This window comes from Giraffa tippelskirchi, chromosome 5 (assembly GCF_054371585.1).
Source record: "Giraffa tippelskirchi isolate mGirTip1 chromosome 5, T2T-mGirTip1v1.2.pri, whole genome shotgun sequence".
NCBI classification, from domain to species: Eukaryota; Metazoa; Chordata; class Mammalia; order Artiodactyla; family Giraffidae; genus Giraffa; species Giraffa tippelskirchi.
Genome location: NC_137279.1, coordinates 97534352 through 97553462, shown reverse-complemented (window position 1 = coordinate 97553462; position 19111 = coordinate 97534352). Strand labels below are relative to the sequence as shown.

The 19111-nt window shown below is 37.6% G+C and overlaps 1 protein-coding gene across 4 annotated transcripts in view; it reads left to right on the top strand.

Annotated features, from left to right (window-relative positions):
• Positions 1 to 19111, top strand: part of SNX27 (sorting nexin 27) — an 81215-nt gene that overhangs the window by 10909 nt on the left and 51195 nt on the right. For 2 of the 4 annotated variants that reach the window (XM_081490879.1, XM_081490878.1), the window contains exon 2: positions 15255 to 15486. The exons of the other annotated variants lie outside the window; for them this stretch is intronic. In XM_081490879.1, coding sequence (XP_081347005.1) covers positions 15255 to 15486 — 232 coding nt within the window. The remainder of the gene's footprint in view (positions 1 to 15254; positions 15487 to 19111) is intronic. 4 annotated transcript variants of the gene reach the window in all.

Here is a 19111-nt window from a genome sequence, read left to right as displayed (position 1 = left end):
TAACAAATGAACTTTTCTTCTGAATAGCTTGCTTATAATTTTATACTGATTTTAAAAATGTCTCAAAACATTAAGCCTTATTATACTTTTTTTTATTGAATGACAAATAAGATTGATTTATTTAGAAATAAGTCTGTTTGTGTCGATTATGTTTTTATCCTGATTGCCTTGGAATTAGAAGGTTTGAGGAATCTGTTACTCCTTCCCAAGTAATCAACCCTTGTTAGCTGTGGCTGAAGGTATTATGGTTGAAAGTCAGATGAGGTTTATTTGTGCTTTTACTGCCTCAGGCAGCATTCTTTGTGACTAGAACACCCAGCCAGGGTTAAAAAGTCCCAGTGATGATGAGCAGCTTATTTGACAAGTTATTTATTCTTTTTTCCCTCTTTGGGAAGACCAGATGCTCATTGACATACCTCTCAGTTTCTCAGTCCTGACAGGGCATACTCTATTGTTATTATTAACAGTAATATGGTACTCTCTTTTGCCCAGCATTAAAATTTTGGATGTGCTTTAAAATATTGGTGTAAATATTATATTTTGCTTTTGATACTTAAAAAGGCACCAAGGGTTTGTGAATTAGGGGTCTCCATAGAGTGCATAACCTCCACCATTGTAAACATCCCCCACCAGAGATGGTTAGAATTGAAGAGACTACTTTGATATGTCATTGTCATTCAGAGTCCATGATTTATTTTAGGGTTCACTCTTGGTGTTGCGTATTCTATGGGTTTGGACAAATTTGTGATGACGTGTCTGCCATCATTGCACACAGAGTACTTTTACTGCCCTAAAAACCCCCTGTGCTCTGCTTATTCGTTCCTTGCTCCCCCTAAGCACTGGCAACTAATCTTTTTACTATCTCCATAGTTTTGCCTTTCCCCGGTTATATAGTTGTAATCATATACTATGTACCCTTTTCAGGCTGTCTTCTTTTACTCAGTAATATACATTTAAGTGTCCTTCATGTCTTTTCATGGCTTAATATCTCATTTCTTTCTAGGGCTGAATAATATTCCTTTGTCTAGTTCTACCACAGTTTGAGCTTCCTAGATAGTATAGTTTCCACATATATATCCCCCACTCCTGCCAAACAGTTTCTCGTTATGAACATCTTATATTAGTATGGTTATTTGTTAATTGTTTTAACATTTATTAAGATAAATAAATCAATGTTGATACATTATTACTAACTGAAACTCATAGTTTATTCTGATTTCCTTAGTTTTTACCTATTGTCTTTCCGAATCCCATCCAGGACACCACATTACATTTAGTTGTTATGTCTCCTTAGGCTCATCTTAGCTGTGATAGTTTCTTAGTCTTTCCTTGATTTTGATGACCTTGACATTTTTGAGGAGTACTGGTCAAGTATAGTATACCTGACTGTTAGAATTTGTCTGAGTTTTTTTCATGATTAGCTTGGAACTTTGGGAAGACAGTCACAGAAGTAAAGTGCCATTTTCATCAGTTCATATCAGTGGTGTATTTTATCATCATGATTTGTGACTCTCTATATTGACCTTGATCATCTGGCTAAAATAGTGTTTGCCCGGTTTCCCTACTCTGTTCTCCTCCTCTCCCCCCTTTTCATACTGTAGACTTTGGATAGGAGTCACTATATATGCAGCCCATACTTAGACTCTTCCCCTTAGTATGTAGTAACTATATAATTTATTTGGAATTCTACACAGGAGAAGACTGTCTCTTCTTCGTGTATTTATTCTGTCATTTATTTGTATCAGTATCAGCTAATGAATTATTTATTTTATACTTTGTGTTATGTAAGGGCTTCCCTGGTGGCTCAGACAGTAAGAATCTACCTGCAATCCTGGAGACCTGGGTTTGATTCCTGGGTTGGGTGGGGAATGACTACCCAACTTCAGTATTTTGCCTAAACAAGTCCATGCCGTTGCAAAGAGGTGGACGTAGCTGAGTGACTAACATTTTGGCTTTTCACTTAGGTTATAAAATCCGATACTGCCACTGTATTTTGTTGCTCCAGAATTGGCCACTGGTAGCTTTTTCGTTTGGCTTGTGTGCTCTTCTGCCATCCTTTCATCAGTGTGTGTGTTTTTGCTTTGTTTTTGAGCACTTTCTTACTTTCTGGTACTACAGAATGCTCTAGGCTCATCTTGTGTAGTTCCTGCTCCAGTACTAGAAACAGTCATTTCTCCAAGAGGCACTGGTTCTTTTTATTGAAGCATATTATTAGAAACCAAGGTCTGGGCATAAGGTATGGTTCTTGGTACAAGGGTGTACCTTCTTTTAGACCCTCTCAGCTGACAAAGCAAAGAAATATATGTGTTTTTAAACCCCTGTGTATATTCATGAGTTGAGTTCAGTCGCTCAGTCATGTCCAACTCTTTGCAACCCCATGGACTGCAGCATGCCAGGCTTCCCTGTCCATCACCAACTCCTGGAGCATGCTCAAACTCATGTCCATTAAGTCAGTGATGCCATCCAACCATCTCATCCTCTGTCGCCCCCTTCTCCTCTTGCCTTCAGTCTTTCCCAGCATCCGGGTCTTTTCTAGTGAGTCAGTTCTTCGCATCAGGTGGCCAGAGTATTGGAGTTTCAGCTTTAGCATCAGTCCTTGAAATGAGTATTCAGGACTGATTTCCTTTAGGATTAACTGGTTTGATCTCCTTGCAGTCCAAGGGAATCTCAAGAGGCTTCTCCAACACCACAGTTCAAAAGCATCAATTCTTCAGCACTCAGCTTTCTTTATAGTCCAACTCTCACATCCATACATGACTATTGGAAAAACCATAGCTTTGACTAGATGGACCTTTGTTAGGAAAGTAAATGTCTCTTCTTAATATGCTATCTAAGTTTGTTGTAGTTTTTCTTCCAAAGAGCAAAGCATCTTTTAATTTCATGGCTGTAGTCACCATCTGCAGTGATTTTGGAGCCCCCCCAAAATAGTGTGTCACTGTTTCCATTGTTTCCCCATCTATTTGCCATGAAGTGATGGGACCGGATGCCATGATCTTAGTTTTTTGCATGTTGAGTTTTGAGCCAACATTTTCATTTGCTGAGTTTTAAGCCAACTTTTTCACTCACCTCTACATATCTATAAATATTTCTATATGTAATCATCTGTATCTATAGTAAGTTAAACATGAGTTTTTTCTGATGTCTCTGGCTTTTCTTCATTACTATATGGATGTTTTGTCCCCCTCTCCTTGCGGATCTGTTCATTTTCACTCTGACATTGAGGAACTTGACTCCCTGGATCCACCCTTTATTTACTTAATTATTCAATTCCAGTATACATACGTAGCAATACCAGAATTGTTAACCTGTAACCCAGGGGAAACAACTTTATTGACTAGAATACAGTACTTTTGTGCAGTCCCTTTGGCCTTGAATTCATTTCCAGATACTTAGGTCTATATCTCCCTTCCCACTCCCTCTCCCTGCCCCAACCCTGTTTAGTGAGACTTTTTGAAATAGATTTGAAATATAGTTAGACTCTCTTGTCACAACTGGAATTCTCTGGACCTACTGACTTAAGAAAAAGTTGCAAATATTACGGTTTCAGTTCAGTCGCTCAATCGTGTCCGACTCTTTGCGACCCCATGGACTGCAGCACGCCAGGCCTCCCTGTCCATCACCAATTCCTGGGGTTTACTCAAACTCATGTCCATTGAGTCAGTGATGCCATCCAACCATCTCATCCTCTGTCGTTCCTGTCTCCTCTTGCCTTCAATCTTTCCCAGCATCAGGGTCTTTTCCAATGAGTCGGTTCTTTGCATCAGGTGGCCAGAGGATTGGAGTTTCAGCTTCAGCATCAGTCCTTCCAGTGAACATTCAGGACTGATTTCCTTTAGGATGGACTGGTTAGATCTCCTAGCTCTCCAAGGGAATCTCAAGAGTCTTCTCCAACACCACAGTTGAAAAGCATCAGTTCTTCGGCACTCAGCTTTCTTTTTTTTTTTTATACTCCAACTCTTACATCCATACGTGACTATTGGAAAAACCATAGCTTTGACTAGACGGACCTTTGTTGGCAAAGTAATGCTTCTGCTTTTTAATATGCTGTCTAGGTTGGTCATAGCTTTGCTTCCAAGGAGTAAGCGTCTTTTAATTTCATGGCTGCAGTCACCATCTGCAGTGGTTTTGGAGCCCCAAGAAATAAAGTCAGCCACTGTTTCCACTGTTTCCCCATCTATTTGCCATGAAGTGATGGGACCGGATGCCATGATCTTAGTTTTCTGAATGTTGAGTTTTAAGCCAACTTTTCACTCTCCTCTTTCATTTTCATCATGAGGCTCTTTAGTTCTTCGCTTTCTGCCATAAGGGTGGTGTCATCTGCATATCTGAGGTTATTAATATTTCTCCCGGCAATCCTGATTTCAGCTTATGCGTCATCTCATAATGTATTCTGCATATAAGTTAAATAAGCAGGGTGACAATATACAGCCTTGAGGTACTCCTTTCCCGATTTGGAACTAGTCTGTTGTTCCATGTCCAGTTCTAACTGTTGCTTCTTGACCCACATACAGATTTCTCAGGAGGCAGGTCAGATGGCCTGGAATTCCCATCTCTTGAAGAATTTTCCACATTTTGCTATGATCCACACAGTCAAAGGCTTTGGCATAGTCTATAAAGCAGAAGTAGATGTTTTTCTGGAATTCTCTCGCTTTTTTGATGATCCAGTGGGTGTTGGCAATTTGATCTCTGGTTCCTCTGCCTTTTCTAAATCCAGCTTGAACATCTGGAAGTTCATGATTCATGTACTGTTGAAGCCTGGCTTGGAGAATTTGGAGCATTACTTTGCTAGCATGTGAGATGAGTGCAATTGTGTGGTAGTTTGAGTATTCTTTGGCATTGCCTCTTTTTGGAATTGGGATGAAAACTGACCTTTTCCAGTCCTGTGGCCACTGCTGGGTTTTCCAAATTTGCTGGCATAGTAAGTGCAGCACTTTCACAGCATCATCTTTCAGGATTTGAAATAGCTCAACTGGAATTCCGTCACCTCCACTAGCTTTGTTTGTAGTGATGCTTCTTAAGGTCCACTTGACTTCGCATTCCAGGATGTCTGACTCTAGGTGAGTGATCACATCATTGTGATTATCTGGGTCATGAAGATCTTTTTTGTATAGTTCTTCTGTGTATTCTTGCCACCTCTTCTTAATATCTTTTGCTTCTGTTAGGTCCCTACCATTTCTGTCCTTTATTGAGCCCATCTTTGCATGAAATGTTCCCTTGGTATCTCTGATTTTCTTGAAGAGATCTCTTAGTCTTTCCCATTGTGTTGTTTTCCTCTATTTCTTTGCATTGATCACTGAGGAAGGCTTTCTTGTCTCTCCTTGCTATTGTTTGGAACTCTGCATTCAAATGGGTGTATCTTTCCTTTTCTCCTTTGGCTTTTGCTTCTGTTCATTTTACAGCTATTTGTAAGGCCTCCTCACACAACCATTTCACCTTTTTGCATTTCTTTTTCTTGGGGATGGTCTTGATCCCTGTCTCCTGTACAATGTCACGAACCTCCATCCATAGTTCTTCAGGCACTTTGTCTATCAGATCTAATCCCTTGAATCTTTTTGTCACTTCCATTGTATAATCGTAAGGGATTTGATTTAGATCATACCTGATTGGTCTAGTGGTTTTCCCTACTTTCTTCAATTAAAGTTGAATTTGGCAATAAGGAGTTCATGATCTGAGCCACAGTCAGCTCTGGTCTTGTTTTTGCTGACCGTATAGAGCTTCTCCATCTCTGGCTGCAAAGAATATAATCAATCTGATTTCAGTATTGACCATTTGGTGATGTCTATGTGTAGAGTCTTCTCTTGTGTTGTTGGAAGAGGGTGTTTGCTATGACCAGTGCGTTCTCTTGGCAAAACTCTATTAGCCTTTGCCCTGTTTCATTCTGTACTCCCAAGGCCAAATTTGCCTGTTACTCCAGGTATTTCTTGACTTCCTACTTTTGCATTCCAGTCCCCTATGATGAAAAGGACATCTTTTTTGTGTGTTAGTTCTAGAAGATCTTGTAGGTCTTCATACAACTGTTCAACTTCAGCTTCTTCAGCGTTACTGGTCAGGGCATAGACTTGGATTACTGTGATATTGAATGGTTTGCCTTGGAAACGAAAAACGAACAGAGATCATTCTATCGTTTTTGAGATTGCATCCAAGTACTGCATTTCGGACTCTTTTGTTGACTATGATGGCTACTCCATTTCTTCTGAGGGATTCTTGCCTAGTAGTAGATATAATGGTAGTAGTAGTAGTAGATATAACGGTCATCTGAGTTAAATTCACCCATTCCAGTCCATTTTAGTTTGCTGATTCCTAAAATGTTGATGTTCACTCTTGCCATCTCCTGTTTGACTACTTCCAATTTACCTTGATTCATGGACCTAACATTCCAGGTTCCTATGCAATATTGTTCTTTACAGCATTAGACTTTACTTCCATCACCAGTCACATCCACAACTGGGCGTTGTTTTCACTTTGGCTCTGTCTCTTCATTCTTTTTGGAGTTATTTCTCCACTGATCTCCAGTAGCATGTTGGGCACCTACTGACCTGGGGAGTTCCTCTTTCAGTGTCCTATCTTTTTGGCTTTTCATACTGTTCATGGGGTTCACAAGGCAAGAATACTGAAGTGGTTTGCATTCCCTTCTCCAGTAGGCCACGTTTTGTCAGAATTCTCCACCATGACCTGTCCGTCTTGGGTGGCCCTACCTGGCATAGCTCATAGTTTCATAGAGTTAGACAAGGCTGTGGTCCATGTGATCAGATTGGTTAGTTTTCTGTGACTGTGGTTTTCAGTCTGTCTGTCCTCTGATGGAGAAGGATAAGAGGCTTATGGAAGCTTTCTGATGGGAGAGACTGACTGAGGGGGAAACTGGGTCTTGTTCTGATGGGTGGGGCCATGCTCAGTAAGTGTTTAATCCAATTTTCTGTTGAAGGTTTAAGGTTTACACTTTGTGTTTTAAAGTTCTGTAGGTTTTGATAAGTGCATCCTGTCATGTATGCAGTGTTACAGTATCATACAGAGTAGTTTCACTGCAATAAAAATCCCCCCTTCTTCACTTATTCATACCTCCACTCCATCCAAAGCCCTGGCAGCCTACTGATATTTGCCTTTTCTGGAATGTCATGTGATTCATTGGAATCAAACAGTGCCGTTTCAGATTGGCTTCTTTCCCTTGCCAATATGCATTTAAAATTCCCTTATGTCTTTTTGTGGCTTGAGAGCTCATTTCTTTTTATAGCTGAATAATATTCCATTGTCTAGATGTACCATTTTTGTCTATCCATTCACTTACAAGAGACATCTTGGTTGCTTTCAGGTTTTGGCAGTTATGAATAAAACTGCCATAAACATGTATGTGCTAGTTTTTGTGTGAATCTAAGTTGTAAACTCTATTGAGTAAATACCTAGGAGTGTGATTGTTGAATATTATTGGTGAGACTATGTTTAGCTTTTAAAGAAACTGTCAAAATGTCTTCCAAAGTGGCTATACCATTGAATGAGTTGCTGTTGCTTCACATCTTAACCAGCATTTGATATTACCATTTTTTTAAAAACCCATTCAAATAGGTGTTTAATGTTATTTGCGGTTCTCTCATGATGAATGATGTTGAGTAACTTTTATATACTTATTTGCCATCTGTATATCTTCTCTTCAGAGGTGTCTGTTCAGATCTTTTGCCTGTTTTTAGCTTGTTTTCTTACCGTTGAGTTTTAAGTTTTAAGGTTCTTTTATATTTTGGATACAAGTCTTTTATCAGATATGTTTTCCAAATATTTCTCCTAGTCTGTGGCTTGTTTTTCATTCTCTTAACAGTATCTTTTGCAGAGTAGACATTTTTAATTTTAATAAAATTCATCTTAGCAGTTTTTTTTTTAATGGATCACGTTTTGTTGTTTAAAATCTCGTTGTCATACCTATCACTTGGATTTTCTCCCATGTTATCTTTTAGAAGTTGCATTTTTATAATCCATTTCTTAGTATTGACTCAAACATATGCCTAGATTATCTTGTTCATATTTAAAATTTTAAGTGATTGCTTTATAATCAAACTGTTCTACCATAATTTTCTCGACCATTCATTTCCCCCTATTGTTGACTTTTTATAAGAACAGAAATTGGGAAACAACCTAAATAATGATGAGCATACTTGCACTTTGCTTTTTCTGTGTTCAGAATTGTTTCATTTCTTCCCACAAATACTTGAGAATGGTCTACCTGCCGCTATAAAGTTCTTGTCTTCATGAAACTCATATTTTGGTGATTTCTTTAGAATAAATCCTCAGGCCACTTGGGGTGGAAAGAAGAATGAACATTTTTATGACTTTAGATGCATATTACCAGTGAAATTGCTTTCCAAGAGTATTTTACCTATTTATATAGTCATCAACTCATTTTCCGTATGTTAACATTAAAAGTAATTGAGGTAGTAGTTTTGCACCTTTAAAATCGTTAACCAGATTTACTGTTTATTAAAAAAACTGCAAACATTTTAGAAACCTTTGATCATTTACTTTCTCTAGTTGTATTTCTCTTTTCCTATCAGTAAATTAGGTGTTCTAAAATGTTATTTCTGCAACAGAATTCCAAAAAGTTCTTGATACTTAGTAGTCTGGAATTATACATTGGTGTAGACACGTTCAAGCTTGAGTTCTTTTGGCTATTTTCATTGCTTATGCATGCCTGAGTCCCTTATCTCCAGAGTGTAAGGGCAAAGTACAATATCATTCCTGAGACAATTAGTCAATAAAAATATTATCTGACTTGATTGTTTGCCTAAGTAAGGTAGCAAAGAGGCAGAGGTGGATGAAAAGAAGTCAGCTTAAGCCAGCCAGTGTATTTAACTGCAAAATTTAAAAGGACTTGTCTTTACATTTCAGTAGAGTGGTTTCTTTTTATAGTCTAGTGTCTAGTATAACTGTACGCAACTGGGCAGTCACAACCAGTGAAAAGTCAAAGGAAATGTCTTTCTTTTAAAGTGTCAGGGGACTGTTTTCTCTAACTTGTAAGGTGTTCACCCAGTTTCCAAGAAGATATATTACAGAGAAGATAGTTTGTTTAAAAAGCTTTGTATAACTGAAAAGATGGAAAAACTTTGTTAAGTTTAAAAAATTACCCATAGTTCCATAATTACCCTAACTCAGTTATTTTCATATTTTACATATCGTGACTATTTTTGGCACAAAAATATCTTATGTGCTCATAATCACAATGGATAATATTTTTATATTTTAAATGCAAAAACCTCCAAAATAGATGCTTTGTTTTTTGCACATTACATACTATACAGACTTTTCCATGTTTGCATATAGTCTTCCTAAATATTTTTTAAAAGTTGTGAGTCCATTTGCTTGATGTACTTCGGTGTCATTAAAAGTTTTTCTAATGTTAGATATTTGGCTGAACAAATTCTTTTTCAAATACTCTGTGAGAAGAAAATGCTTTATAGTTTTGAATGCTTAAAAATCTAACAAGGGGATTCTAGGACTCCTAAAAAGATCGATTATATTTATAATGTAATATAATAGTATTAATCAAGTGTTGAGTGAGTTTGAAGTTTGTTTCTCACATTATGGTTTTAATAAACTTGAGAGAGATGCTGTTGCTCTCTGGCTTAACTTTATAATCATCCATTGCTGAGGTTCTTAGCTACACTGGGCTCGAAATAGCATGCGTGTTCTGTTGTTTATAGGAGGTTAAGGCAATGCGAAATAATAGGGATAAAACTAGTTCTGGCGTAATTTTGTCTTTATTATTTCTGTGAACTAGGCTTGTAAGACATGAAAGTATTGAAGGCTTAGTTTATTTTCCACAAAGATATGGGAGGTGAAGGAAAAAGGATGTGTTTTATCCATTAAACAATTTTGTATTGCAGATATGTGTATGGATTCATCTACTAGGATCTTCATAACATTATTCAATAACAGCAAAAAAAAAAAATTCAAAGTAACCTAAAAGTTGAATAGGGGCTCTTTCACTCTGATGACTACTATTTCACATTTATAAATGAGGATATTGTATAATTTTAAAATCAGCTTTACTGAGGTTTAACTTATATACACATTTAGTTTACATGCACACATTTTTGAGAATTTTAAATTTGAGAAAAGTATAGATTTACCACACCAGTCAAGATACAGACACATCTGTTACTTGAGAAAGCTTCCTTGTGTGTGTGTTCCCCACCATCTGACTATAATCACTGTAGGATAGTTTTGTCTATTTTGGAACTTCAAATAAATGGAATCAAATCAAACAGATTCTTTTCTGTCTTCTTTGCTCAGTGTGGTTTTGGGTTTCATCCATATTGTGGACATCAGTAGTTTGGTCCTTTTCACTGCTGAATAATACTCCATTTCATGAATATGCCACAGTTTTTCTGTTTACCTCTTGATAGACATTTAGTTGTTTTCAGTTTTGGACTATGATGAATAAAGCTTCAGTGAACATTCGAGTATAACTGTTTATATGGACATGTTTTCATTTCTTTTGGGTAGATACCTATGAGTGGAATTACTAGGTCATATAGTAAATGTATGTTTAACATGCTGAGAAACTGCCAGAGACTTCTCTAGTGGTCCAGTGGCTAAGACTTCAAGCTCCCAGTGCAGGGGGCCTGGGTTCAATCCCTGATGGGGGAACTAGATTCCACATGGCACAACTAAGTTTGCATGCTGCAAATAAAGATCCCAGGTACTACACCTAAGACCTGGAGCAGCAAAATAAATAAAAATAAGTATTAAAGAAACTGCCAGATTGTTTTTGCTTTATGCTCCCGTCAGCAATGTAGGAGAATTCTGATTCTTCCATATCCTTGGCAAAACTTCTTTTTTTAATTTAACTGTTCTGTGAACATGTAGCCATTATGCTTTAACCTCTAGAATTGAAGTGTCTCCTACCGCTTGCAGTTATAGGAATTTATTGTCTGTTTTTTACAGGCTGCAGACTAACTACACTTTAACTGCTTTCCTGCATGTCACAGGAGGTCAAAGTAGTATTGTGCTTGCCACATGGAAGGGCCCTTCCTGTGCCACATGTAGTGATTGACTGTCATATTTCCATCCATACCTACTTTCATTATGTATAGGTTCCTTCATAAACTGTATACAAATCCTGACTATTTAGAGCATTTTTTCTTGCTTTTTGGGAGTATTTGTATTAGTTTTGCAGTTTCCCCAGCTGGTTAACTTTGAAAAGTGAAAGTATTAGTTTTTCATTCATGTCTCATTCTTTGTGACCCCATGAACTGTAGTCCACCAGGCTCCTCTGTCCATGGAATTCTGTAGGCAAGAATACTGCAGTGGGTTGCCATTCCCTTCTCTGGTGGATCTTGCAGACCCAGGGATTGAACCCTGGTCTCCTGCATTGCAGGCAGATTTTTTACTATCTGAGCCACCAGGGAAGGCTTGAAGTCACTGTTATTAGCTAGCTAAAGGCCTCTTAATGGGGCCAAATTTTGGTCTTATGTAAAAAATGAGGGGCATTTTAATAAAATTATCAAAGTGTATCTTTAAAATGCTGAAGGCACAAAGTAATTGGACATCATCTAATTGCCTAAGGGGAAAAAAAATTGGCCTTAGTTGTGGATTTTTTGGAGGCTTGGAAAGAAGCCTTCTTTTTTCCCTCCACAGTGTACTATGAAAAATTTCAGGAATACAGAAAAATTGAAGGAATTGCACATGAATACCTGTTTTACCTACCATCTGGATTCTGTAATTAACATTTTGCTGTATTTGTTTACTCATGTATCTGTTGAAAAATTTTGATGATGTGTTTAAGCCTTTCTTTGTGGAAGAAGCGTTGATGGGTAGAACCTACTGGGTGGTTAGTTACTTTTGTGTGGTGTAGGATTTAATGGTTTTCTGATGTGGTAGTTCACTTTTGAAGTTGATTATCTTGTGATTCCTATTATCACTGGCTGAGAGCTCAATAATTTATTTTCAAATGAATGGCAACTAGATTGTGTTACATAGACAAAAGAAAAGCAAGGGAAATTGGTTGTAGAAAGGGTTTGCATCATCAGGAGCCCCAAATACTACCAACCTGCTTGCCCAGCTGATATAATTAATACCACATGAGTAACCACCATTTGTTGAGTGACCACTGTATTCTAGAGCTTTATCTCATTTGAGGTCTTATAGCAACTCTGTTAGCTGAGGGTATTATTAGCCCCATTTGGGTTAAGAAATTGAAGTTAAATAAGATTGAGATTGAATTATTTACCTAATGTCTCATCTGTTAAATGGCACAATTGATATTTAAACCGAAGTCTCTCTTAACTCTAAAACCCACAGTTTGAACCAGAAGTCTATAGTGCTGCAAGTTCCCTTTATTGCAGAATTTATATTTTACATTCATTTATGTCTTCAGAATTGATCAGACTGGGCCACACCTAATATGAGCCTAGTAGAGTAGCATTCCTATAGAAAAGGGGTATCATAAACATTTTTATGAGTATGAAGTCCTCTTAATTCTTGAGGAGGGAGGACTCTTTGAAATCCGACATCCTGGGGTTTTTACTGACCCATTTCATTCTCTGAAGAAGATTCCAGCTTGTATTAAATTGTCAAATGTATAGTATTCCTTCTATAATTGAACCAGATAAGTATTACCAAGTGTGTTTAGAATATAACACTGGTAATTCTTTCCTGTTTTTGTTTGTTTTGTTTTTTTTAAGAGAGATTTGGGATGATAGCCAATTTGAAGTGTGGTCTTACTGTTAAAGAAGTGAAACCCAAGCAAATTTCTTTGCTTGCTGGCAGCTCTTAGAGTAAGCCTCACCTAAGTTTCTCTGCCGATTTTCAGGGTTTATTTCTGTGAGGGACCCGTAGGAGCAGTGTATTCTAACTTAAAAACGGAATGACTGGAGGTGTGTATTGAAAGCAGTAGTTCTTAACCTTTCTGAGATTATATACTCCTTTTTGAAGTGGATGAAAGCTGTTAGCCCTCTTCCCTGAAAAAAAAAAAAAAAAGCATGTATGTAGGCAAATACAATTTTACATATAATTTCTGCAGGGGTTCACTGATTTCCTCTGCTGCTGCCACAAGCCTATCAACAGAGTAGCCCAGATTAGGAATCCTTAAAGGGGAGGGATTAGGGAGCTGAAAAATAAGAGTGGAGCGTTGCTTCTTAACTTTTTTCACAAGAGCTCATCTCATAAAGTTGATTGTATTCATATAAAAATCACATTTTTAGTATATAAGGTGTTTTCTTCAGTCTCTGAAGTGTTAGTTTTTCACTTTTTTTTTTTTTAAACTTAAGGATATTTGTGAGTTAAGCTGATTCCTAGGGATAGATCAAATTTTCTATGTTGATTTTTTAACTTTTGCTTTTTCAGTTTTATTTATTCTACCATCAAAACATTTTCCCGAAACTGCTAATTAGATCAAAGATTTAGATGAAATCCTTTACCAGTCCCCAACTTTAGTTGTCCATTTCTTCTTTAACCAAAATCTCTTCATAACACATAGCTACGTAGTACTTCTTTCCTTAATACACCTTCTAATGTGAGTGTTCAGGCACTGATCTTAGCAAGTTACATGTTACATTACATATGATGTTATGTTACATTAATCTTCACAGTGATCTGTTACAACTTATTGTCTCCATTTTATAGATGGGGAAAGCAATGGTAAGAAAGATTAAATGACTTGATTAAGATCAATTTTGGCAGGGCTAGGATTTAAGCCCATGTAGATCTTACTCCAAAGCCCATTTTCTGTTTTATCATCCTGCTTATGGTCAAAGAACTGACCACTTCTTTTGGTCACTGGTCTGACCTGATCTGAACTTTAAAAGCTGAAATTTCCATCGGTGGAGGGGGCTGATTTTCTTCTATAGCTAGCCAGTTGTAAAATTGCTGTATTTATGTGTGTGTGTGTGTGTGTGTATAGGTGTAAGTTAGATTTTGGATTGTGAAAAGTCAAGAGTGCTGAATTTACTGGGTAGATTGTTAGACCCGAAATAAGGAAGGAAGCTTGGCTGGATGATCTCCTGCCTGTTCTGTTTATATAAATGGATATTTCAGCTACCATACTCTGACAGACAATTCCAGTGATTGAAAAGTTGGTGGAAGGCTTGTTACTAAACTTAGCAACATTTTCAAGAAGGAAAAACCCTAATGGTTTGGAACAGGACTGAAAAAGTTTAAAGGTAAATAAGCTTTAGTCAAATTGACTAAAGGCCAGGTGTGTATTTCCTCACCCTCTTGGGATAGCCATGGAGGGAACCTCCAGGTCAGCTAGCTGCCTAGTGGTTTTTGCTGAGATAGTAGGCTGGGTCAGCATTCTGGGAAGGTAGCTCAGTTTGCTGAGTGAGTTTTGTGAGACTCAGCATCTTTCTTGACAAAATTATTGTTCTTCCAAACCTTGTACTTTTCCAAGTTTCAGCCTTTATATACACAGTGGAACGGAAAGGAGAATGCGTAGGTTGATTTACTATGTAACCTTAACTGTACATTTTTTAGTTTGAACTGATTACACAGGGCTTTAAGTGAGACAGCACAGAACAGAAAAAAGTAGATAGACTCCTAAAAGAGATTAATTGAAGTGATTGGGAGAGAACAAAGGATGTTGGGTTAGATAATAAAATTTTAGAGATGTTATCTCCTTGCTTTTCTTAAAACTGAGTATTAGAAGAAACTAGTGTATGACGATATGATCATTTAATTCTCAAGGTAATGAAACTTGATATAAGGGAAAATGAAGTTGACTGACTTGAATATAAGGGGAGAAATCAGATACAAATGCCAGATAACTATCTTAAGTTAGTCACACTTTTTGAGTATTTACAAGTTAAGGAAGCACATTTTGTAAAATTTTTCTTTTAATGAAATTCCCAGTTCCAGGAGGTTTAAAAAGGACACAGAACAGTTCAAATGGCAGGATTATTAAAAGTCACTTTATTGTATTGTATATATGCTTAGTTAGGATGAGGAAATTGGATTCTTCAGCTTTAAAAACTTTGTTTCCTCTTCAGCTTCACCTTCTTTGCCGTGTGTTTTCCTAAGGCTATGTGTGGAGTTCTAGTATAGTGGAAGAGTAGGTCTTCTCACCTGCTACCATTTTTTCCCCCTGCCTTAAGTACACACACACTTTTTCACATTATGATTTGTAAAAACATAAACAGCTTTTCTGGAACCAAACTGATCCTTTTTCTTTTATGGTTCACACTTCATGACACTGGAGTGGGGGCAGGAGGGTGGAGCTATAAGGTGTTTGGACCCTTCTGGTTTATGGGATTGTCTTTTTCCCTTTTTCCCCTTAGGAACGGCGTGAATGTTGAGGGGGCGACACACAAGCAGGTGGTGGACCTGATCCGAGCAGGCGAGAAGGAATTGATCTTGACAGTGTTATCGGTACCTCCTCATGAGGCAGATAATCTAGATCCCAGTGACGACTCGTTGGGACAATCATTTTATGATTACACAGAAAAGCAAGCAGTGCCCATATCGGTCCCCACATACAAACATGTGGAGCAGAATGGTGAGAAATTTGTGGTGAGTGTCAGCCCAACTCGATCCTCAAACACTTAGCTTTTGTTTCTCCCAATCTTATAATTTATGATATATATTAGAGCACTGGGATAAATGACTGCAACCTAGGTCAGCTTGCCTACCAGGAATGTGGGTTTACACATAAATAAAAGACACTGACCCTGATTTATTGCAGGGGTGAACTGCAGTAATGAAGAAAAGTCCTATTTCTGCTTAAGTATTTCTAGACAGTTTTAAGTTTCCATTCGGGCCTATTGTAATCATGTGTACGTTTGTTTTGTTTGTTCTTTTATTGGTTATCATATCTCCGTGCTAGTAGTGTCTCACTGTTGACTCTGTAGAGCTATAGAGCAAGATTAATTTTAAAATGTGCAATCTTCTAAAGCATTTGGGTAATACAGTTTGTCTATGTTAGAACTTACAAGTGCCCTATACCCCTTTCACGTCTTGTTCTTTTTCATTTTCTTTGGAGATATCTGTGTGAATGGTTAATTCGGGTTTTTGCCAAGGTCCTTATTATATTCTGAATGCAATTCACATGGGCTACTTTATACATTTCCAATTTCTTGCTGTTGTAGATATGCAGGAAAGCCCATCTTGAATTTGGATGATATGTGCCAGCCCCTTTCTTAAATGCCTTTGTTTGTTCTTCAAAACCTAATTGTAGTCAGTGATCACCCAATCTACTTAATTTTTCTCTTGGTTGCAGTATTCTTTATTTACCTTTGATTAGTCTGGGAGTAATGGTACAATGAGAAATTCACTAATCTATGTGAAAAATGCAGTATATTCTGTTAGGTATTGGCAAACAGACTACATGTATTTAAAACTGATCTGCTCTTTAAAGTTGCAGTCTCTGAAACAGATTTGTCCCCTGTATAGGAATGAGCTACTAGAATTTTATGTAGGTTTTATGTCAGTCTGGTGTATGTATTCTCAGAGCCATACACACAAAATTTAGAGTTTTGTTTTACAGAGGTGCTATACCTTTTGTCTTTAACCATTTTTTAAATTGAAGTATAGTTAATTTACAATGTTGTGTTAATTTTAGGTGTGATTCAGTTATACATATACATATATATCGGGTTGGCCAAAAGTTCATTCTGGTTTTTCTGCGACATTTTATGGAAAAACTCAAATGAACTTTTTGACTAACCCTCTATCTATTCTTTGTCAGATTCTTTTCCATTATAGGTTATTAAAAGATAACTGAATATGGTTCCCTGTGCTATATAGTAGGCCCTTGTTTATTTTACATACAGTAGTGTATATATGTTAATCCCAAACTCCTGATTTATCTCTGCCCCACCCCCACCCCCTGCCATCCCACTATTCCCTTTGGTAACCGTTAAGTTTTCTGTGTCTATGAGTCTGTTTCTGTTTTGTAAATAAATTCATTTGTATCATTTTTTAAAATTTCCGTATATAAGTGGTGTCATATGATATTTGTTTTTTTCTGTCTGACTTACTTCGTTTAGTATGATAATCTGTAGGTCCATCCATGCGTGCTGCATGCTAAATTGGTTCAGTCTTGTCTGACTCTTTGTGATGCTATGGACTATAGCCTGCCAGGCTCCTCTGTCCATGGGATTTCCCAGGCAAGGATACTGGAGTGGGTTGCCATGCCCTCCTCAAGGGGATCTTCCTGACCCAGGGATTGAACCCCCTTCTCTTACGTCTCGTGCATTGACAGGCAGGGTTTTTACCACTAGTGCTGCCTGGGAAGCCCTAATAGCCTTATTTCATTCTTTTTATGGCTCAATAATATTCCATTCTATAAATGTTCTATGTCTTTTTTATCCATTCGTCGGTGGATATTTAGGTTGCTTCTGTGTCTTGGCTGTTGTGAACAGTGATGCTGTGAACATTGGTAGGCATGTATCTTTTCAAATTGGAGTTTTCTCCAGATATATGCCCAGGTGTGGGATTGCTAAGTCCTATAATAACTCTATTTTTAATTTTTTAAGGAACCTCCATACTGCTTTCCATAGTGGCTGCACCAATTTACGTTCCCACCAATGGTGTAGGAAGGTTTCTTTTTCTCCACACCCTCTCCAGCATTTATTATTTCATTGTTAGTGTATAGGAATGCAACAGATTTCTGTGTGTTAATTTTGTATCCAGCACCTTTACCTAATTCATTGATGAGCTCTAGTAGTTTTCTAGTAGCATCTTTAGGATTTTCTGTGTATAGCATCATGTCATCTGCAAACTGTGACAGTTCTGTTAGGTTGATGAAACAGTAATTGCAGGTTTGTATTGTTGAACTTTACTGCTTGATATTGGAATACATTCGTAAAGAAATGTTGTCATGTTGTCCATCATGTTAATGTGCATTTCTTGCTGTATGTTTTTTTTCTGATGACTTATTATTAGCTGTGTATTTTAGATTTATTTCAGAGTATGGAAATGATGTTAGACAAAAAGCAAATTCGAGCAGTTTTCTTATTTGGGTTCCAAATGGGTCATAAAGCGGCAGAGACAACTTGTAACATCAACAACACATTTGGCCCAGAAACTGCTAATAAACCTTCAGTGCAGTGTCGCTTCAACAAGTTTTCACAGGGGACGAGAGCCTTGAAGATGAGGAGTGTGCTGGCTGGCCATTGGAAATCGACAGTGACCAGCTGAAAGTGACATCAAAGCTGATCCTCTTAGAACTACATGAGAAGTCGCTGAAGAACTCAACATTGACCATTCTATAGTTAGCCAGCATTTGAAGCAAATTGAAAAGGTGAAGAAATTCAGTAAATGGGTACCTCATGAACTGACTGAAAATCAAAAAAATCATTTTGAAGTATCGTCTTTTCTTATTCTATGCAACAACAGTGAACCATTTCTCAATTGAATTGTGACTTGAGATGAAAAGTGGATTTTATATGACTGTTGGTGACAACCAGCTCAGTAGTTGGATTGCGAAGATGCTCGAAAGTACTTCCCAGAGCTAGATTTGCACCAAAAAAAGGTCATGGTCACTGTTTGGTGGTCTGCTGCCCATCTGATCCACTACAACTTTCTGAATTCCAGTGAAACCATTACATCTGTAAAGTCTGCTCAACAGATCAATGAGATGCACCGAAAACTGCAATGCCAACAGCTGGTGTTGGTCAAAAGAAAGGGCCCAGTTCTCCTCCATGACAATGCCTGACTGCCCATTGCACAACCAACACTTCAGAAATTGAACAAATTGGGCTAGGAAGTTTTGCCTCATCCACCGTATCCACCTGACCTCTCAACAACCGACTGCTGCTACTTCAAGCATCTCAACAACTTTTTGCAGAAAATGCTTCCACAACCAGCAGGAGGTAGAAAACGCTTTTCAAGAGTTTGTTGAACCCTAAGGCAAGGATTTTTACATTACAGGAATAAACAAACTTATTTCTCATTGGCAAAAATGTGTTGATTGTAATGGTTTCTATTTTGATTAATAAAGATGTGTTTGAGCCTAGTTATAATGCTTTAAAATTCACAGTTCGAAACCTCAGTTATGTTTGTACCAACCTAATACTTCCTAACATGCTAGCAAAGTAATGCTCACAATTCTCCAAGCCAGGCTTCAACAATATGTGAACCGTGAACTTCCAGGTGTTCAAGCTGGATTTAGAAAAGGCAGAGGAACCAGAGATAA